Genomic DNA, 18,627 nt, shown 5'->3' on the forward strand with positions numbered 1-18,627 from the left:
TAATGTGTTAGAGCTTTTCTGCAGAGCAAGTCAAGTTAGAGCTTCAATGCACAAAATCAGTAGTTTAGAGCTTCTAAGAACACTAATGCTGTGTTTCGTGCAATGAAGCAAATGCAGAGAAAGCAAGGCCACAGATGATGACTTCAGAAGACTTGGAATGCAACATGACTTGTAATGCTTTTATAGTGCTGCATGTCAAAAAGTAACGCTAAAAGGATACCCCTGAGCATCGAAAAATTACGCTAAAGGGGTACCTTGAGTGTAAAAAAGCGATGCCAAGGAGTCCTAACCAAGCATCAAAAACCAAAGAGTTGGTTTTTCAGTATTTTTGATCAAATAAATGCAGGCTTCGTGAGTAGTAAAGAGACTGTCAAAAAAAATAAAAAAATCTTAATTGCTCCAAACTTGTGACCAGTACTGTACAACACTTTACTGGTGAATACAGCAAAAAGACAAGTAGCATGAAGACAAAATATATTCAAGAGAAATAAAGATGGGTTATGTTAAAGCCATTAATCAGGTCACAACTGATGAAGCACCTAAATGCATGTATGGATAAATGCCTTGAGCACCAAAGAATCAAATCCAGTTTCCTGCTCAGCATCAGAGATGTCATGGTTTTCTTCTTCTTGCCTGCTGGTCCATATCCCTAACAATTTGCAATTGTTTTCAACAGCACCCTACAGTAAAACTGACAAACAAAAGACATGTGACCAATTCAAATCAAATCACTTTATTGTCACAATAAAATGAACACAAGTGTACAGGTGGTGAAATTATTTTGTGCAAACTCTGCAACATGACAGTATACAGTGTATATACATATACAGTATACATCCAAATGGATAGAGACTTGGACTTGTAACACGAAGGTCGTGGGTTCGAGTCTCAGGTCTGGCAGGGATTGTAGATGGGGGAGTGAATAACCAACACTCCCTCCACCATCAATACCATGACTGAGGTGAGACCCTTGAGCAAGGCACCAAACCCCCAACTGCTCCCTGGGTGCCGCAGCATTGGCTGCCCACTGCTCCGGGTGTATGTTCACTACTGCGTGGATGGGTTAAATGCATACCATACTTGGCCACACACCACTTCCCTTCTAAATATACGGATCTCTACCTGAATTGAGTATTGACCTATATACACAGAGCATAAAATGAAAACAATAATAAACACAATCACACAATCAATAGTGAGCCAGAGTCATATGTGTTAATGATAATGTGCACTGCATGAAGTTGATGGGGTAGGGTAAGCTGTGTGTGGTGTTACCGGTATGAGTTCAGCAGTTAAATGGCCTGTGGAAATAAGAACCCTGCTGGTGTGGGTTATGACACTGCGATAATGTCTGACTCATAGTAAGACATAGGGTGGCTTGAGTCCCTGATGAACCTTCCATGCTTTTCTCCAACACCACCTGGAGTAGATGTCTTGGAGGGAGGGAAGCTCACCTCCAACAATGTTCTGTGCAGTGTGTACCAATCTGTGCAGTGTTTTGCAGAACATCACCAGCGGGTGGTGATGTTCCTATACCAGAAAGCGGTGCAGCCAATCGGTATGCTCTCCACAGTGCATGCATAAAACGATTTGAGGGTTTTGGAGCTCAAACTGAACTTCCTCCACTGTCTGAGTAAGAAGAGACGTTGATGAGCCTTCTTCAGCACAGCACATCAACGTGGATGGGCCATGTGAGGTCCCCGGTGATGTGAACACAGAGGAACATGAAGCTGCTCAACTGATGCAGTGTAGCTTATTCTCAACCAGGGGATGAATTCATAACATAAGAAAAAAATTATTTAGTGTATGGTAAATAAACAAATAATATATATTATTATTTATAACTGTTGTTCTGGATTACCATAACATCTGAGTTGTCAAAGTACAGCTGTTTGGGAATGCAGTCTTTGCAGAGGATAACTGATGGTTTCAGGCTGTAGTGCTGCACTTGGTGGTCACAGAATACTCCACCATCTCTGGTATTAGGTCCATGCAAACTGACCAAGTGCATGAAGACTGACCTGAGCATTGAATGTTTTCAGTACCAGCTACCACTTCTACCCCTTGGTGTAACGTTTCCTGTACAAGTAGAAAATGAAAACATAAGCAGTCATAACAAATCAGTAATGTGTTGAAAAGTCTTCAGTACATATAAAATGTGCCTATTTCTTCATCACCTGGCTTCATCCAAACAATCAGACAAAACAATTCAACGATAACTCCAGAAAAATAGTTTTGGTAAATACAGGTTCCGGTGTCAGTACTCCCCATATTCAGTAATTTCCTGCCCATATTCAAAAGATGATTTGCTGGCACAGCTAATTTGCTGATTCTAGGAGTTATAAAAAGATTTATGTGAAAAATTATAACTGCTGACTTGAATATTCTTTTGAGAGATACACATCAAATGTTGTACTACATATATTGTTTGAATACAGACATAATAATGGAAATGTGCACTTTTTCAGCTTTCTGTCATTTCAGTTTGGGCACAAGATGGTCATGTTCATTCCTCATTCATTCCCAACATGACTGGTATGAGTACACTTGTTAAATATAATTTTAATTTGCTGACTTGGTTATATGAATTATGACACTTTTCTGTGGGAATGTAAGACAAAGTTTAAGAAAAGTCTCCGGGTTACGCACGTAACCATGGTTCCATGGAAAAAGACGCTGCATCGAAACGCTTTCGGAATACCTTCAGTGTGACCACACTCTGAATCATATGCCAATGGATGGGCGAGACATCACGGGCGGGGTGACGTAGTGACCAGGAAGCTTAAAAGCACGTGCGGTGGTGGAACCGGCCTCAACTCCTAGGAATGAAGCAAGCGCTCACAGGGATGCCGGAAGAAAGGTTTCTTAAGACCCCATTGACTCTGATATACAAAACCCAAAAGAAAAAGTTGGCCCCAGAAGGCACCCAGCATGACCACAGCACAAGACCCTTCTACAAAAAGACTCCCAGTCAGGATAAGACATAGAAAATTTAAAGTAGATGAAAACATGTGCTCAAAGAGAAGCAAGAGTCTGCATTAGCAAATTTAGGATTTTGCTGATTAAAAGGAAATCTTGAATGGAAGTGTAAGCCCCACATGTCAACAGACTATGCATGGCCCTTTTGAAACCTATTGGTTTCAAACCTAATTGGTTGCCAAGACAACGACTTGTCACAGGAAACACCAACTCCAGATAGCGAATACATCATGACACCAGACTGTAAGCAAACCACCTGAGCCAGTTAAGCTAACACAACCTAGTGGCCCTTCAGTTTAATCTAAGCAAACTAATAACTTCAGCAGTTAGCAGTTAGCATCATTCCCTTGAAGCCTTTAACTACAGCGTGTGGGTATGCAGTGTAAAGTGATCTAACCCATTTTCATTTAACCCCATTTCTGGTTCCTGATTTCCCACTTTTTCTTTCCTTACCTTTAAGTCTTCTCAGCTAATTTCACCATTAAATATCTTAGATGTATCCCCTCCTGAGTGTTGTTCAACTAGCTTTGTATTTACATAATTCAATCTAATTACATGTAAACCGTTCAGTTAGAGAATAATTTTTATAGATATTGGGAACTGTTCAATAGCACATTGACTAAACTTTATGGAAGGACACACCCATGGTGTGGTCTTGAACACGCAGCAGCTGTGACCAACTATGGAGTGATGATCAAAGCAAACCTAACGGTTAATCAAGAGTGCTATTGAGTATTCCCTTTTTCGGTCACTCCACTGTTTTAATCACTTAAGTTTTTATCCTAAAATAATAGCAGTCAGCTATTCACTTGTCTATTCTTTATGTATTTGATTTATTTACATTCACCCCTCTTGTTCTAGTGTGGTTTTGTTTCCCCGTATAGCTGGAAGGAACCAGAGACACTTTTTATTGGTGATTCTGTTTATTCTCAATAAGTGCACTAAGTTCTACGACCCTGCTACACGAGTAATCGCCATGATTACTAGGGCATAACTATAGTCATGAGCACTGGTAACAAGCATAATCTGAATAGGAAAGCTCTTCTCCTTCCTTTTCCTCTTTTTCTTCACTTCTTAAGAGATCTAGCCTGTTGCGAGCCATCAGCCCTAAAAAAAAATTAAAGTATATTGCAGTACATTGAAGTATAACTGCAGTACAAAGTAGTATAATCGCAGTACAATGAAGTACAACTGGACATTTACAGTATAATGAAGTAAATAATTCATTCAAGTTCAACAGCAGTAAAACTGAAGTACAATGAAGTGCAAACGTAGATTTGCCATATAATAAAGTACAGATACAATATAACTGCAGTTCAGTGATACGCTGAAATGCATGTGAAGATTTCAGATGCAAAAACAAATCATAATTATATTATAAAATCTTAAAATCTAATCTAATAAAACATCAACATCTCAATCCAACTAGTGACCACCCTTGTATAGATGCATTTAATTATGCTATGGCTCATCATTTATAATAATGGAATGAACAAAACTGTACTGAATACTGTGTATTTTGTTTGTTTGTTCCTAGGAGAGAATCAACCCCTAATTGACATGAGGAAAAAAATGATTGAAAAGTGTTCAGCATACAGTGTACCCTTCTTTGCAACAGAGGAAGCTTTAGGAAAGAGGAGAAGAGAGAAAGTGAAAAGGCACTCAACAGATGTTGGTGAGACTTTATTTCTGGAAATGCATTAAAGGTCACTCACATTCTGCCACAAATGTAAACCTGATTTTAGATAGTATTTAAATGAGATTAATAACTCCAGCTACTTGTAGGCCTCCTGTAATATTTCACACTAAACTGTGATGCAGCCTGAATCATAATCACACCATGTTCATTTGTTGACCAGAGGAGAACTGATCCCTAAACTAAACATAATTTCTCCCAAGGGTTTTTTCTCCATTCTGTCACCTGATGGAGTTTGGGTTCCTTGCCAATGTCAACTTTTGGCGTGCTTATTGGGGACACATAATATTCAGCAATATTATTGATCTGACTCCACTGACACTACTGGATGATGACTGAACTGAGCTAGATGATGACACCACTGTTTTCTGCACAACTGCATTGGAAGTAATATATTGAAATTAACACTGATTTCAACAGAACAATGACACTTTTTACTGTTTAGAGCTGCTTCACAGCAGAAGTGAATTCTGTTTGCATGTTTGACAATATAAAGCAATATATGTTATCAATATAAAGCAGCTTTGAAACAATCTGTATTGTATAAAGCACTATATAAACAATGGTGAATGACTTAAATTGGTTCAGATCTTCAAAAAAGTGCATGAAACGAGAAAACAAAATGATAACTGTATTTGCCTTTGTTTTATGTTAATTTTCTTAGGAATATCTGACAATATTTAGTGCTGGATATACTCAACAATAGAATAAATCAGTACACCAGCATTTATGTTCAGTAGTGTGATATTAATGTGTGGAAATTGATATTTTGTTTTAGTGTGTGATTGCTATTTTCAGGAAAATGCACTGGTAACAACTAAAAAAAGAACAAAAGAACAAAAATATAATTCAACAGAAGATAATGGCTGTGGTGAAACAAGCACTCAAATAATGGTGAGTAGTAATCTACTTTATTTTATCTTTTATAAAGTATTATCTTTATAGTTTAGAATGCATAATAACTGATATTGAATTTCAGGAACTAAGACCTGTGGGAGTACTGGGGAAATCAAGTGTACCAAGTCCTCTGTCTCCTCAGCCATGGAAGAGATCTTCAGACATGAAGAGATTGAGGAGTTAAATGAAATCAAAGAGCTAAAAGAAGATTTACAATATTAGTGCCATTTCAGTATGGAAACAGAGAGAGAGCTGAGGGAGTGGAAAGGTAATGAATTTCTAGTTATATCAGCAATTATTATAATGCTTAACATCAGCTCTCAACAGTTTTTTTTCCTGGATTTTGATTCTCTCTGATTGACTTGAAGGTGTGCATTAAAACAATGAATGCAGATAATTACAATCAGTTCAATCACCATTTTAATTCAATGCGCTGCTTTTAATGTAGCTGACACATACAGTCAGAACACCAGATCTAATGGCCTGTAACCAAACAAACTAATGAAAATTAACTTCCAGTCTAACCCTAAGTTTACGCTTCCAGTCAAACTGTACTTCACAAACATTAAAGGGATAGGTCTCCCAAAAATGAAAATTCTGTCATTAATTACTCATCCTTGTCATTCCAAACCTGTAATACCTTTGCTCATCTTCAAAACACAAATTAAGATATTTTTGATGAAATCCGAGAACTTTCTGACCACTCTATAGGCAGCAACGCAACTTACTCATTTAAGTTCAAGAACAGTAGGAAAGACATTGTGAAAGTAATCCATGTGACTCCAGTGGTTTAACCTCAGTTTTATCTTCAGTCGCATGAACAAAACACTCATGCGTTGTGATGCTCTCATTAATGCACATAATAAATCAATATTTTTGTAAATAAGTGGTAAATTAGGTTGTTGTTTTTTTGGACGCAAACACTCGCATCGCTTCATCGAATTGAGTTAAAACAACTGGAGTCACATGAATTACTTTAACAATGTCTTTCCTACCATTCTGGAAGTTGAATGTGTAAGTTGCATTTCTGTCTATGCAGGGTCAGAAAGCTCTCTGATTTCTTTAAAAATATCCTTGTTTGTGTTCGAAAAAGGAATGAAGGTGTGGTGTGAAACCACACAAGGGTGACTAATTAATGACAGAATTTAAAATTTTTGGGTTAGCTGTCTCTTTAAGGGCAGCTTTAACTTAACTTTTTAACCTAGCTTTAACAGGTGTGTATTACACAATTTTAATTGACTTCAAAGGAGGAGGCAACCCGTTTCATGTCGGGTGGTTCTTTGCCTCCACCTCATGCATTAAAATCATGTAATGGACACCTAGCCATGGATTAGCCCTTATGTGTGGAGAGGATTATAGGTTACACACAGTATTAAATGAAGAGGGCACAATAACTGTGGGAAACATATATTCTATATACTGTATTCTAATAGTATATTTATATATATGTAAATTATATATATATATTTTTTTCAATTATTATTTCATTTCAATTTAATGTTAGAATTTTGAACAAAAAAACAAAATGATAAAGAGGGCAAATAATTGTGGAGGGCTTGTGGAGGTACAGTATTTAAGGTACATGATGAGGTACATGATTGTGTCTATGCTTTTTTCCAGAAATGCATGTTATTGTACAAGGGGTAGTTGCATGGACTATCAGTGGAGGGACAGAAAGCTCTGAGATTTCATTATAAAGATCTTCATTTGTGTTCTGAAGATGAACAAAAGGCTTGCGGGTTTGGAACGATGAGGGTGAGTGATGACAGAATTTTAATTTCTGGGTGAACCAACCTTTTAACTTCTTTTTAGCTGGAGTGTTCAAAGACATTGTTAATGCTGACCAATATGCCAGAAGAAATGAACTGGGAGTAGTATGAATACTTTTCACAAACACTTGGTGACATCACAATTCAATATTTAATATGCCTGTAGTGAAAAGTGTAACTGAAACTTTAGAATTGCTGATAGTTTTTGTTTGTTTCTGATAGTTTTTGTTTGTTTTTTCCAGACATCCAGAATAGTATTTCCACATCTGAGATAAAAGGCAGTCATAAGAACCAAGCAGAATGATGAGGATAAACTCTTCAAAAAATAAAACCTGGCTGAATAACGAGGGAAGAAATGTGCATGATTGCATGACGTGTAAATAAACAAATACATTTAGTGTAACTCTCAGCCTGTTATTTTAAGTTAAAAGAAAAGTAAAATAATTTATTGTTGCATTGCTGTTTGAGACATTCACTGTTGTTTTGTACCTTAATTCATTATATTGTAGATGTGTGCAAATAAAATTTGTTATTCTGAATATTCTGGTTGCATTTCAGTGTTATTGTACAGCATTTTATTAGTATTGCACTTCGGTAGTATTGAATTGTATTTCAGTTGTATTATATATTGAGAACTACTGCAGTTTTATTGCAGTATAATTGTAGTACTACTTCAGCTGTATTGCAGTAATACTGCGGTTCTATTGTAGTTGTTTGTTTGTAATACTAGAGCTCTGCTGCAGTTGTATTTCAATAGTACTTCAGTTGTATTGGAGTAAAACGGCAATAATGCAGTTTTTTCGTGTCAAAAAAAATGCATTTTTCTACATGTAACAAAAGCTGCAGTATTTTTTGTAAGAAATAATTTGACAATAAGATCCATCTTGTCATTTATTAAACCTCAGTGTACACCCATCAAGAAATATTCTCAGTCAGAACCACACAAATCTTAGCAGCGTTTATGTAGCGTTTGGACCAATCAGACACATTTATTCATTGTATTTAATGAATAATCCAGCAAACCCAAACAAACAATCTGTGAGGGTCTATGGACCCTTCCCCCGAAAGAGCACCCTAAAGTGCTCAGTTACCAGGGAAACCATCTGATAAGACTATTTTATTGCTCAAATGTATGTGAGATGCAAAGTGCAGTAAGAACAGACCCTTCTGAAACCCATGCAATGCCTATAAAAACCTCCTTTTACTCATAGACAAACCTTTCTACGAATAAACATGCATCCCAGGACATTGTGTGTACGATTTGTGTGTACGTCTTGTATAGTCTCTTTTGCATTGTATTTTGTTGTATGCCTGCTTTATGAGTGAAGTACTAGTTAATGTAACCCCAAATTAATGCTTTTGCCTTATATATATATATATATATATATATATATAGATAGATAGATATATATATATAAATGATAAGGCAAAAGCAATCACATTCAGTTTATAAAATATGAGTGTAGTGTACTGTACTACTGTATAATAAAATATGAATGGAATGCACATGAAGCATAAAGGTCTGATTATACATTTCATAAATTTCACATGACAAGACAAGTGTAAACATCACAAGCTCCTTGAAACTTCCCAAACTCTCCCCTATCATAATGCAATTTAGTGGTCATAAAACAAGTAACGGAGTAGAGGAGAGTAGAGGAAAGCAAAAGCACTTGTCAATTTGAAGGAAAATGTGTACTACATTACTGTATAAGAAAATAAGATGTGAAACAACATTTGTTTTCATGAGAACATGCATAGTCCAGGTCATAACATGACATAAAAGAGCATTCTAAAAAGTAGTAAAGGCTCAAAAGCACCTAAAGTTCCTAAAAAAAAATCTTTATGCAAAAAGCTTGCTGTGGAGCCCATAGACATGTCACGAACATTGGTGGGAGCAGCTGTTCTTTGCAAGTTTTTGCAGAACCTCAAAGGTGTATTTCATGAGCTTGGGGTAGTGGATGTTCACCTCATACAGACCAATCAGGAATACAAATACCTTGGGGACATCGGAGACATCATTGATGACAAGATGTCCAAATGAGAGTGTTGATTATTCCTTAGGTAGCACATGATATTGCTGCTCCTCAGTTACAACCAGAATCCTCACGTCAATTTCTTTCACAACATCCTCAATTTCACTGGATGGCTGGGAAAACACAGAATATTAAATTACTTATTAACTTTATAACAACTGAACACATATATGTGCATACACTACTAAAGTTGTGTGTTTTGTTAAAAGGACAGCTACCAAAAAATGAAGATTGTCACTCACCCTCAAGTTAACATAAATTTCTGTTATGGTGAACACAAAGGAAGATATTTTGAAAAATGTTTGTAACCAAATATGAGTCAAAAGTCAGTGGTTACATACATTCTGTTTGGTTACATACATTCAAAATCAATTCCTTTGTTAAACCGTTAAAATTAGAAATGCACTAATCTACCGGCCAGGGACTGGAACTAGCCGATTTTCCTTATGATCATGACGCTCACATCCGCATGTAAACAAGTTGTTTCCCGTGAGAATGATTCTGATTTTAATTGCATTCAGTGTAAAATAAATTCAAGACTTTATAAAGACCTTTTAAATCCCAATGAAAGAAAATTCAAGGAATAAATTGAAGGGAAAATAATACATCAAATTAAGTCTAAATATTCTTAAAGGGTCCACCAAAAAAAAAAAAGAAAAAAAAAAGGAAAATTGTCATTAACTTAACCTCAAGTTGTTCTAAACCTGAATGAGTTGCTTTCTGTGACAAGTCCCAGATTAAAGTCTGTTTCACACTGGATGTGCAAGCAGTGCTGAGGCAAAAAGGTACCACGTCCAAAAGGTAAAGGGGGAGGTGTTGCTACAATTTTCTAATATTATTACAATATTCTCAGTATTTCTCAGAGGGCAGGCTTTAAGTATAACTCGTTTGAAGTTATGGTGCTGCGTATAACATTATCTAGAGAAAAACATGTTATTGATAAATCCTCTATGTTTGTACTGGCTACTGTATACAGGCCACCAGGGCACCATACAGACTTTATTAAAGAATTTGCTGATTTTCTATCTGAGTTAGTACTGGCTACAGATAAAGTCTTAATTGTTGGCGATTTTAATATCCATGTTGATAATGAAAAAGATGCATTAGGATCAGCATTTATAGACATTCTCAACTCTATTGGGGTTAGACAACACGTTTCAGGACCTACTCATTGTCGAAAACATACTCTAAATTTAATACTGTCACATGGAATTAATGTTAGTGGTGTTGAAATTCTGCAGCAAAGCGATGATATCTCAGATCATTATCTAGTCTTGTGTAAACTCCATATAGCTAAAACTGTAAATTCTACTCCTTGTTACAAGTATGGTAGAACCATCACTAAAGACTACCACAAAAGACTGCTTTGTAAGTAATCTTGCCGATTTATCTCAATTCCTCAGCATATCCAACAGCACAGAAAAACTTGATGTAACAGAAACTATGGACTCTCTCTTTTCTAGCACTTTAGATACAGTTGATCCTTTACGCTTAAGGAAGATCAAAGAAAACAGTCTGACTCCATGGTATGATGAGCACACTTGCACCCTGAAGAGAGCAGCCCGGAAAATGGAGCGCAGATGGAGGAAAACAAAACTAGAGGTGTTTCGTACAGCTTAACGGGAAAGTACCCCATCCTACAGAAAAGCATTAAAAACGGCTAGATCTGATTACTTTTCATCTCTTCTAGAAGAAAACAAACATAGCCTCCCGAACATTCAATACAGTCACTAAATTAACGAAAAATAAAGTATGAACAGGTGTTGGCATTTCCCAAGAGCACAGCAGTAATGATTTTATGAACTACTTTACTTCCAAGATCGATACTATCAGAGATAAAATTTTAACCATGCAGCCGTCAGCTATAGTATCGCATCAGATGCACTATAGATCCCCTGAGGAACAATTCCACTCATTCTCTACTATAGGAGAGGAAGAATTGTATAAACTTGTTAAATCATCTAAACCAACAACATGTATGTTAGACCCTATTTCATCTAACCTACAAAAAGAGCTACTTCCAGAAGTCATAGATCCTCTTTTGGCTATTATTAATTCATCATTGTCATTAGGATATGTCCCCAAAACCTTTAAATTGGCTGTTATTAAGCCTCTCATTGAAAAACCACAACTTGACCCCAAGGATCTAGTTAATTACAGACCGATCTCAAAACTCCCTTTTCTGTCAAAGATACTAGAAAAGGTAGTATTCTCACAATTATATTCCTTCTTAGAGAAAAATGGTATCTGTGAGGAATTCCAGTCAGGATTTAGACCGTATCATAGTACTGAGACTGTTCTCATTAGAGTTACAAATGACCTGCTTCTATCATCTGATTGTGGTTGTATCTCTTTATTAGTTCTACTGGATCTTAGCACTGCGTTCGACACTAACGACCACAACATTCTTTTAAATAGACTAGAACACTTTGTTGGCATTAGTGGAAGTGCCTTAATCCAAATCGTACTTAGCGGACCGTCATCACTTCATAGCAGTGAATGAAGAGGTATCATATCGATCACAAGTGCAGTATGGAGTACCTCAAGACTCAGTACTAGGGCCGTTACTTTTCACGCTTTACATGTTACCATTGGGAGATATTATCAGGAGACATAGTGTTAGCTTTCACTGTTATACTGATGATACTCAGCTCTATATTTCTTCACGGCCTGGTGAAACACACCAAATTGAGAAACTAATGGAATGCATAGTCGATATAAAAAACTGGATGACTAGTAACTTCTTACTATTAAATTCTGAAAAAACAGAGGTGTTAATTATCGGACCTAAAAACACCACATGTAATAACCTAGAACCTAGAACACTATCCAACACTTAACGGCTGCTCTGTCAATTCTTCATCAGTTAGGAACCTAGGTGTGCTGTTTGATAGCAATCTTTCATTTGAAAGCCACATTTCTAGCATCTGTAAAACTGCGTTTTTCCACCTCAAAAACATATCTAAATTGTGACCTATGCTCTCAACGTCAAATTCAGAAATGCTAATTCATGCATTTATGACCTCAAGCATAGACTATTGTAATGCTTTACTGGATGGTTGTTCTGCACACGTGATCAACAAACTACAGTTGGTCCAAAATGCAGCAGCTAGAGTCCTTACTAGAACCAGGAAGTATGACCATATTAGCCCGGTTCTGTCAACACTGCACTGGCTTCCTTCAAACATTGTATAGATTTAAAAAATCTTGAAAATTACTTATAAAGCCCTGAATGGCTTAGCTCCTCAGTACTTGAGCGAGCTCTTATCACATTATAGTCCTCCACGTCCGCTGCGTTCTCAAAACTCTGGCTGTTTGATAATACCTAGAATATCAAAATCGACTTCGGGCGGCAGATCCTTTTCTTATTTAGCACCCAAACTCTGGAACAATCTACCTAACACTGTTCGGGAGGCAGACACACTCTGTCAGTTTAAATCTTGATTAAAGACACATTCTTTTAACCTGTTAACCATTTTGGGCCTCACAGGTGAAAATAACCTACCTAAATTAAAACGGTAACAGTTCCTGACAAAGTGTGCTACACAAACAAATTAGGTATCTTTGGAAAGAAGACACTCTAGGCTTTACTATCCATAATCCAGAGTTGATAATGCTCAAAAAGATAAAAAGTTATAGACACTGACGTGCCTTGAAAAATATTTTTCCACACTGAATGCTTTTTATTTAGGTGCGATAGTGTGTCAATGCTTTCTCCGGTTTACATTTGCAGCAACAATACACCTTGGCGGTATAATACACCTTATGTCGATATAAAGTGGTTGCTTACTGTTAGAACTAATCGTGGTATTGATATATTTGTAGGACTGTCAACTCTATAGATCAGTGGTAAGGGAGAACAACGAAAATGCAGCGCGTTGCATTCTTTTGACCTCATTTGCTTGCCTGTATATAGTTTGTATAATCATCAGTAAAGTGTATTCTGAAATCTGAGATCTTATATGACTGTATTAGTTCACTGAGGCGTGTCACGCGTTGTTGGGGAATCCTGGAGTGTGATGTATGAGGGGAACCCCAGTATTACAGCACAGAAAGCCATGATACAAAGTAAAGGAAACTAAGCAACCGAAAGCAATATATGTCTTCCTCAGATGTAATGTTAGTTCTGTACTTCAGCGTTGGGTAAAAGCGCATTATAATCTCCTTTGTGGTAGAGAAAGTTGCTTACATGTAGGCTACGGGAAACGGCGAAGATGTTCAATTAAACATATACACAATCAGCGTTTCCACATTTATACTGGCCCCGATAATCAAAACTTATACTTAATTGAAATATTCACAGCTTAAATAAACAAATGTGTTAAATTTCAGGACCTGGAAATACAAGGCAATAAAATGCAAGCACTGTTAATTGCAATGCATCTTTTTTTTTTTTTTTTTCAGATTTGTGGAATTCAGCATGCTTTACGTTTCAAAAACTATTGTCATTATTCTGCTTCCATATGGATATGACAAGAGGACACAAAAGGGGGAGGTTATATATGGATTTTTGGAGGGCTTTTATTTTGGAATTCAACAGTCTTTAGATTGTGTGAGTGTCAAATGACTTTGATATGTGTCAACACAATGAAGGAAAATAAAATAAAGCCTTACAACCACCAATGAGCAAACCAAAAGAAACACCGGAAAAACTCCATGAGATGTTTTAAGATAATACACAATTTGAAAGGTAAAAAAAAAAGGTCCAGTAATCTTTAATATTTGCATACATATCGATCATTACACTATGTATCAGCTAGTGCATATTTAAAGCACCCTTAAAAAAAAAGCAAAGAATCAGCACTTCATTTTCAACAATTATTTTTGAAAGACATACAGCAGTGATATGTATTTGTCTGAACATTCAGTTATACACATGTATGACTACTTCATACTGTGTATTCAAGGTTCATTTTGTATGAGTAAGTGAAGTTTAATCTACATCTAATCACACTTTTACTTACACTGTTTGTAAAATCTTTTTTTTTTTTTCTGTTTGCACCATAAGCCAACAGTCTGTGCATAATTGCTAAGGATTTTTCATCAATTCTTTCTTCAGGTTACAAAGTTAACAAGAAGTTGGAAACAACTGTCTTTATAAGTGATACATTTAATTATTAACTCAATGCGATTTTTTTTAAACATTCACACTGCAAGTTTCTTGAACAGTATGAATTGCTGCTTCAGCTTTCAAACAGAGTAACTGGCTATAATGATACTGCTTGTTTTTGAAAGTAATATTACAGCACAATTAGTGCTGTTAGTCTGAATAGCATGGATGTACCTACAGACTTGTGTCACAACCATTTTTATATTACTTATTTATCTGTTTATATTGCATAGCATATTCAACAATGCTTTAACATTCAGGGGTGATAAAGGGGTTATGGTAACACTTTATTTTAATAATACAGAGTAATTAGTTAAGTAGTAGCCGTTGTACTTACATGAAATAAAATGTACTTACCATGTAACTAAGTTATGGAACAGCCTGTACTTATAGTTTGTAATTATGTAGCTGTAATAGGCAGCTATTGTTACACATATGTAACAGACCGAGTTACCGGGGTTATTTATGCATTTATTTTTTTATTTTGACAGACAAAGACATCCGTCTCGTGCATGTATACCAAAAAAAAAACAACAACAACAACAAACAATTAAGCAGCACAGTGGAACACAAAAACACATTCTGTGTGATATGCTTTTAGCAGTGTTCTGTAAAGTAAAATTTCATGCCTAAGAATATGTAATATGAAAGAGTAAATAAAAAGAGAAAAAACATCCCCCCAACAAAACAAAAGAACTAAAATCATGTCATGCAAGCCCTAGTACTTTTTTTTTTTTTTTGTTGCACATACCAATTTTCACAACCAATTTTCCATGTGAACATAAAAAAAATAAATGACAGAACACATGTGGCTTTAAGTAGTCTTTTTAACAACATGAATGAAATAACAGGGCACCTCTCCTTGCCCTGGGGTGTATTGCTTGAAGTCTCCATATACATTGTGCTTGCATTTTCCAAAAAATGATGCTCTTAAAATCTCCTTAAAACTCTCCAAACGATGGGGGTAGTATGACAGGCGGAATTTACTACAAGACAAAAAAGAAAACTTCTTAAGAACATCATACATGTAACATCAACAACAGTTCAACAAAAACCTCAAGTAGGTATAGAAAACCGTTCAGCAACTAGTTTTAGTGTCTAACATCTAAAAAGCCATGATTCGGAGTACTGGGTGGGATAACATATAAATTGCAATTCCAAAGTAATTTATATTTATCTTAATTGCAAACTACAAATTATTTCACATGTACTAGGGATGCACAAATTATTTGGCCTCTTAGCACACAAAATCTGATCAGTCATTGGACAAATTGTCCATAAATTTAAGGCTTATCTTTTTATTATTATGTATAAACAAAGCATAACAATCACTGGATTGGGTATTATTGCAGATTGTGAATACTGTATTTTAGACAATTATGGACTAATTATGTTTTAAAAGAGATAATAGTGAATATACAGATAATAATGAATTATAAAGTGCCCATTTAGCAAGTGTCACTGTGGTTATTGTTCTGGCGCAGTACAGTTAGAGATGGAGAGGAAAAATATACTGCAAATGGATGTAAAAACAGACATGGTCTTTTAATGGAGAGACAGAATTTTTTCAGATTTCATTAAAACATCTTTGTTTTGAAGGGGAATTAAAGTGGCTTATGGGTTTGGGAACAACATGAGGGTCAGTAAATGACCTAACCCTTTTATAAAACAGTTCACCTAAAAATTAAATGTTATAATTTACTCCCCTCAATAGCACTCAAAATCTGTATGAATTTCTTTCTTCCATGAAACACCAGAGAATGTAGCAGCACATGAATAACATTCAAACCTTACTGGTGCATGTGTTATGATGGCAACTGATCACCATATTTCTACTGCACTCTTTATATGTGAGGTGACCAGTGATTTGTGAATAACCACTTACATTTTGTTTCCGTTTATCATACAAAGTGATCGTATCATTTATATATAAAAAAAAAACAACAACAAAAAACACTGGTGTTGTATTGATTACTTTTATGCTATCCTTATGTCCCTATTGATTTAATGTATGGACAAAACAGATGAAACATTGTTCAGATATTTTGTTTGTGTTACGCAAAAAGGAAATCAAACTAATTTGAAAAATCAAAAGTATCTGTTGTGGCCACCAGCTGCTTTAAGTCCTACAGTGCCTCTCATCCTCATGAACTGCACCAGATTTGTTAGCTCTTGCTGTGAGATGTTATCCCATATATTTATGGGGGGATGGTGGAGACACACACACACACAGCGACATGTGATTAGCCACTGTAAGGATGATCAGCTGTCCTTCCTGTATTCCTGTAGCAGTGTCTTACATAATGAGAGAGGCAAAAAAAAAAAAAATTACACACACACACACACACACACACACATATATACACATACATATACACACTATTGCCAAAAGTATTGGGTCACCCCCTTCTAATGAACATGTTTGACTACTTTAGTAATTTTTATGAGTACAAATCTTAATGTTTAAGCATATAATGATATGAGGAATTGTGTGCTTCTAATTTTATAGCAACAGTTTGGACAGGACCCTTTTCTATTCTATTCTAGAATATCATTATATGCTTTAACATTAAGATTTGTACTCATAGAAATGACTAAAGTAGTCAAACATGTTCATTAGAAGGGGGTGACCCAATACTTTTGGCAATATAGTGTGTGTATATATATATATATATATATATATATACACACACACACACACACATACATATAAGATATATAATATTTATATATAAAAAGATATATAATATTGATATAAAATATATAAATATATATATAAAGAAGAATTATACACACACATTTATTAGTGCTGTCAAATGATTAAAAAAAATGTTTGTTTATATAATGTGTGTGTGCTGTGTATATTTATTATGCATATACAAATACAAACACATGCATGTATATATTTAAGAAAAATATAACAGAAGTTATAGACACTGACATGCCTTGAAAAATGTTTTTCCACATTGAATGTTTTTTTTTTTTATTTCATATACAAATACATGAAATAAGTCCTGGAGCAATCCAGAAAAGTAATGAAAGCCACGTGTCTCATGAGTTTATTTTTCAAATTTGAAGACGATACCGTGAAAAATTTGATTCCTGCAATATTTTTTTCTGAAAATATTTATAGTCCCCCCAGCCCCCCTGTTTGAGGAAAAATAACCACCAAATGTATTGCAGAATTATATAAACTATTTTAGTCATTATACATATTCCTGCATAGTTTTTCAATTATAGAATAATAGACAGAATTTTAGACATCATATAAGTGATTTATTTGAGCACTAAAAAAAATACAAAAATTATTGAGTAATAAAAAAAAAAAAAAAAAAAAAAAAAAAAAAAAAAAAATGCTTTGTATATAGTATGCATACTGAAGTATATATTCTGATTGCCAGACATAAACTGATATTGGCAGACATGGTCATACAGTCAGTAATCACATACAGATGATAATCAAACAGATGGGCCATATAATCAATAATAGCTGATCATTGAATCACAATGATAGCAGTCATAGAGTCGGTAATAAACACGCTGATGTCCGTCCATACATATGATAATCATGCAGATACGGCCACATTCCCCACACACACACACATAAAAAATGTTGAAGAAAACAAAAAAAAAAGTTTTTTTTTAATGGATAAAGCAGATTGCTGAGTTACGCCCCGCTCAGATGACAGCTGCGTCACAGCGTGCGTCACTCAGGAGAGAGCGCCAAATTCAAATAAACTATATTCCGCTTTTCTGAGACTTTTTTTTTTTTTCCGTGGACGGTCTCATTCTGTTTGTAAAACTGTATGCTACAGCACCATGTTGTTTTTTAACCACCAAGCACCACGCTGTTTTTGAGCGTAATTTATTACATAACAATAACTCTCCCGAAGAAATGAAATGTAAACAAAGGAATATTCGTCCTTATTACAACGTTATTGTTTCGCTGGACTAAAAGTGCTCGCTGGGATGTTGTTCTGTGGACCCTTACCTGTCTAACTAAACTGGGATTTCAGCAGTGGATGCGTTTGTGACTCGTTATTACAATGAATCTGGTACGTACTGCTTTTTTATTCTGCATGTTTTGAAGTGTACGGCTTACACAAATTTAGCAAATACATTCCTTATTAGCTTTCCATC

At 35.5% G+C, this 18,627-nt stretch overlaps 1 protein-coding gene across 4 annotated transcripts in view; it reads right to left on the reverse strand.

Annotated features, from left to right (window-relative positions):
• Positions 1 to 713: 713 nt before the first annotated feature.
• gnmt (glycine N-methyltransferase) overlaps positions 714 to 18,627 on the reverse strand; it is a 46,868-nt gene continuing 28,954 nt past the window's right edge. Inside the window, exons 6-7 of one of the 4 annotated variants that reach the window (XR_013782403.1) lie at positions 9,341 to 9,490; positions 714 to 2,079 (exon numbers count right to left, since the gene is read on the reverse strand). Coding sequence is in view for 3 of the 4 variants with exons in the window: in XM_079386069.1 (XP_079242195.1) it covers positions 15,302 to 15,473 (172 nt within the window). In the remaining variant the exon portion in view is untranslated. Of the gene's footprint in view, positions 2,080 to 9,332; positions 9,491 to 13,784; positions 16,783 to 18,627 lie in introns of those variants that run through there. The other 3 variants (XM_079386071.1, XM_079386069.1, XM_079386070.1) reach the window with 3 other exon arrangements.

Source organism: Barbus barbus, assembly GCF_936440315.1.
Source record: "Barbus barbus genome assembly, chromosome: 30".
Classification (NCBI taxonomy): Eukaryota; Metazoa; Chordata; class Actinopteri; order Cypriniformes; family Cyprinidae; genus Barbus; species Barbus barbus.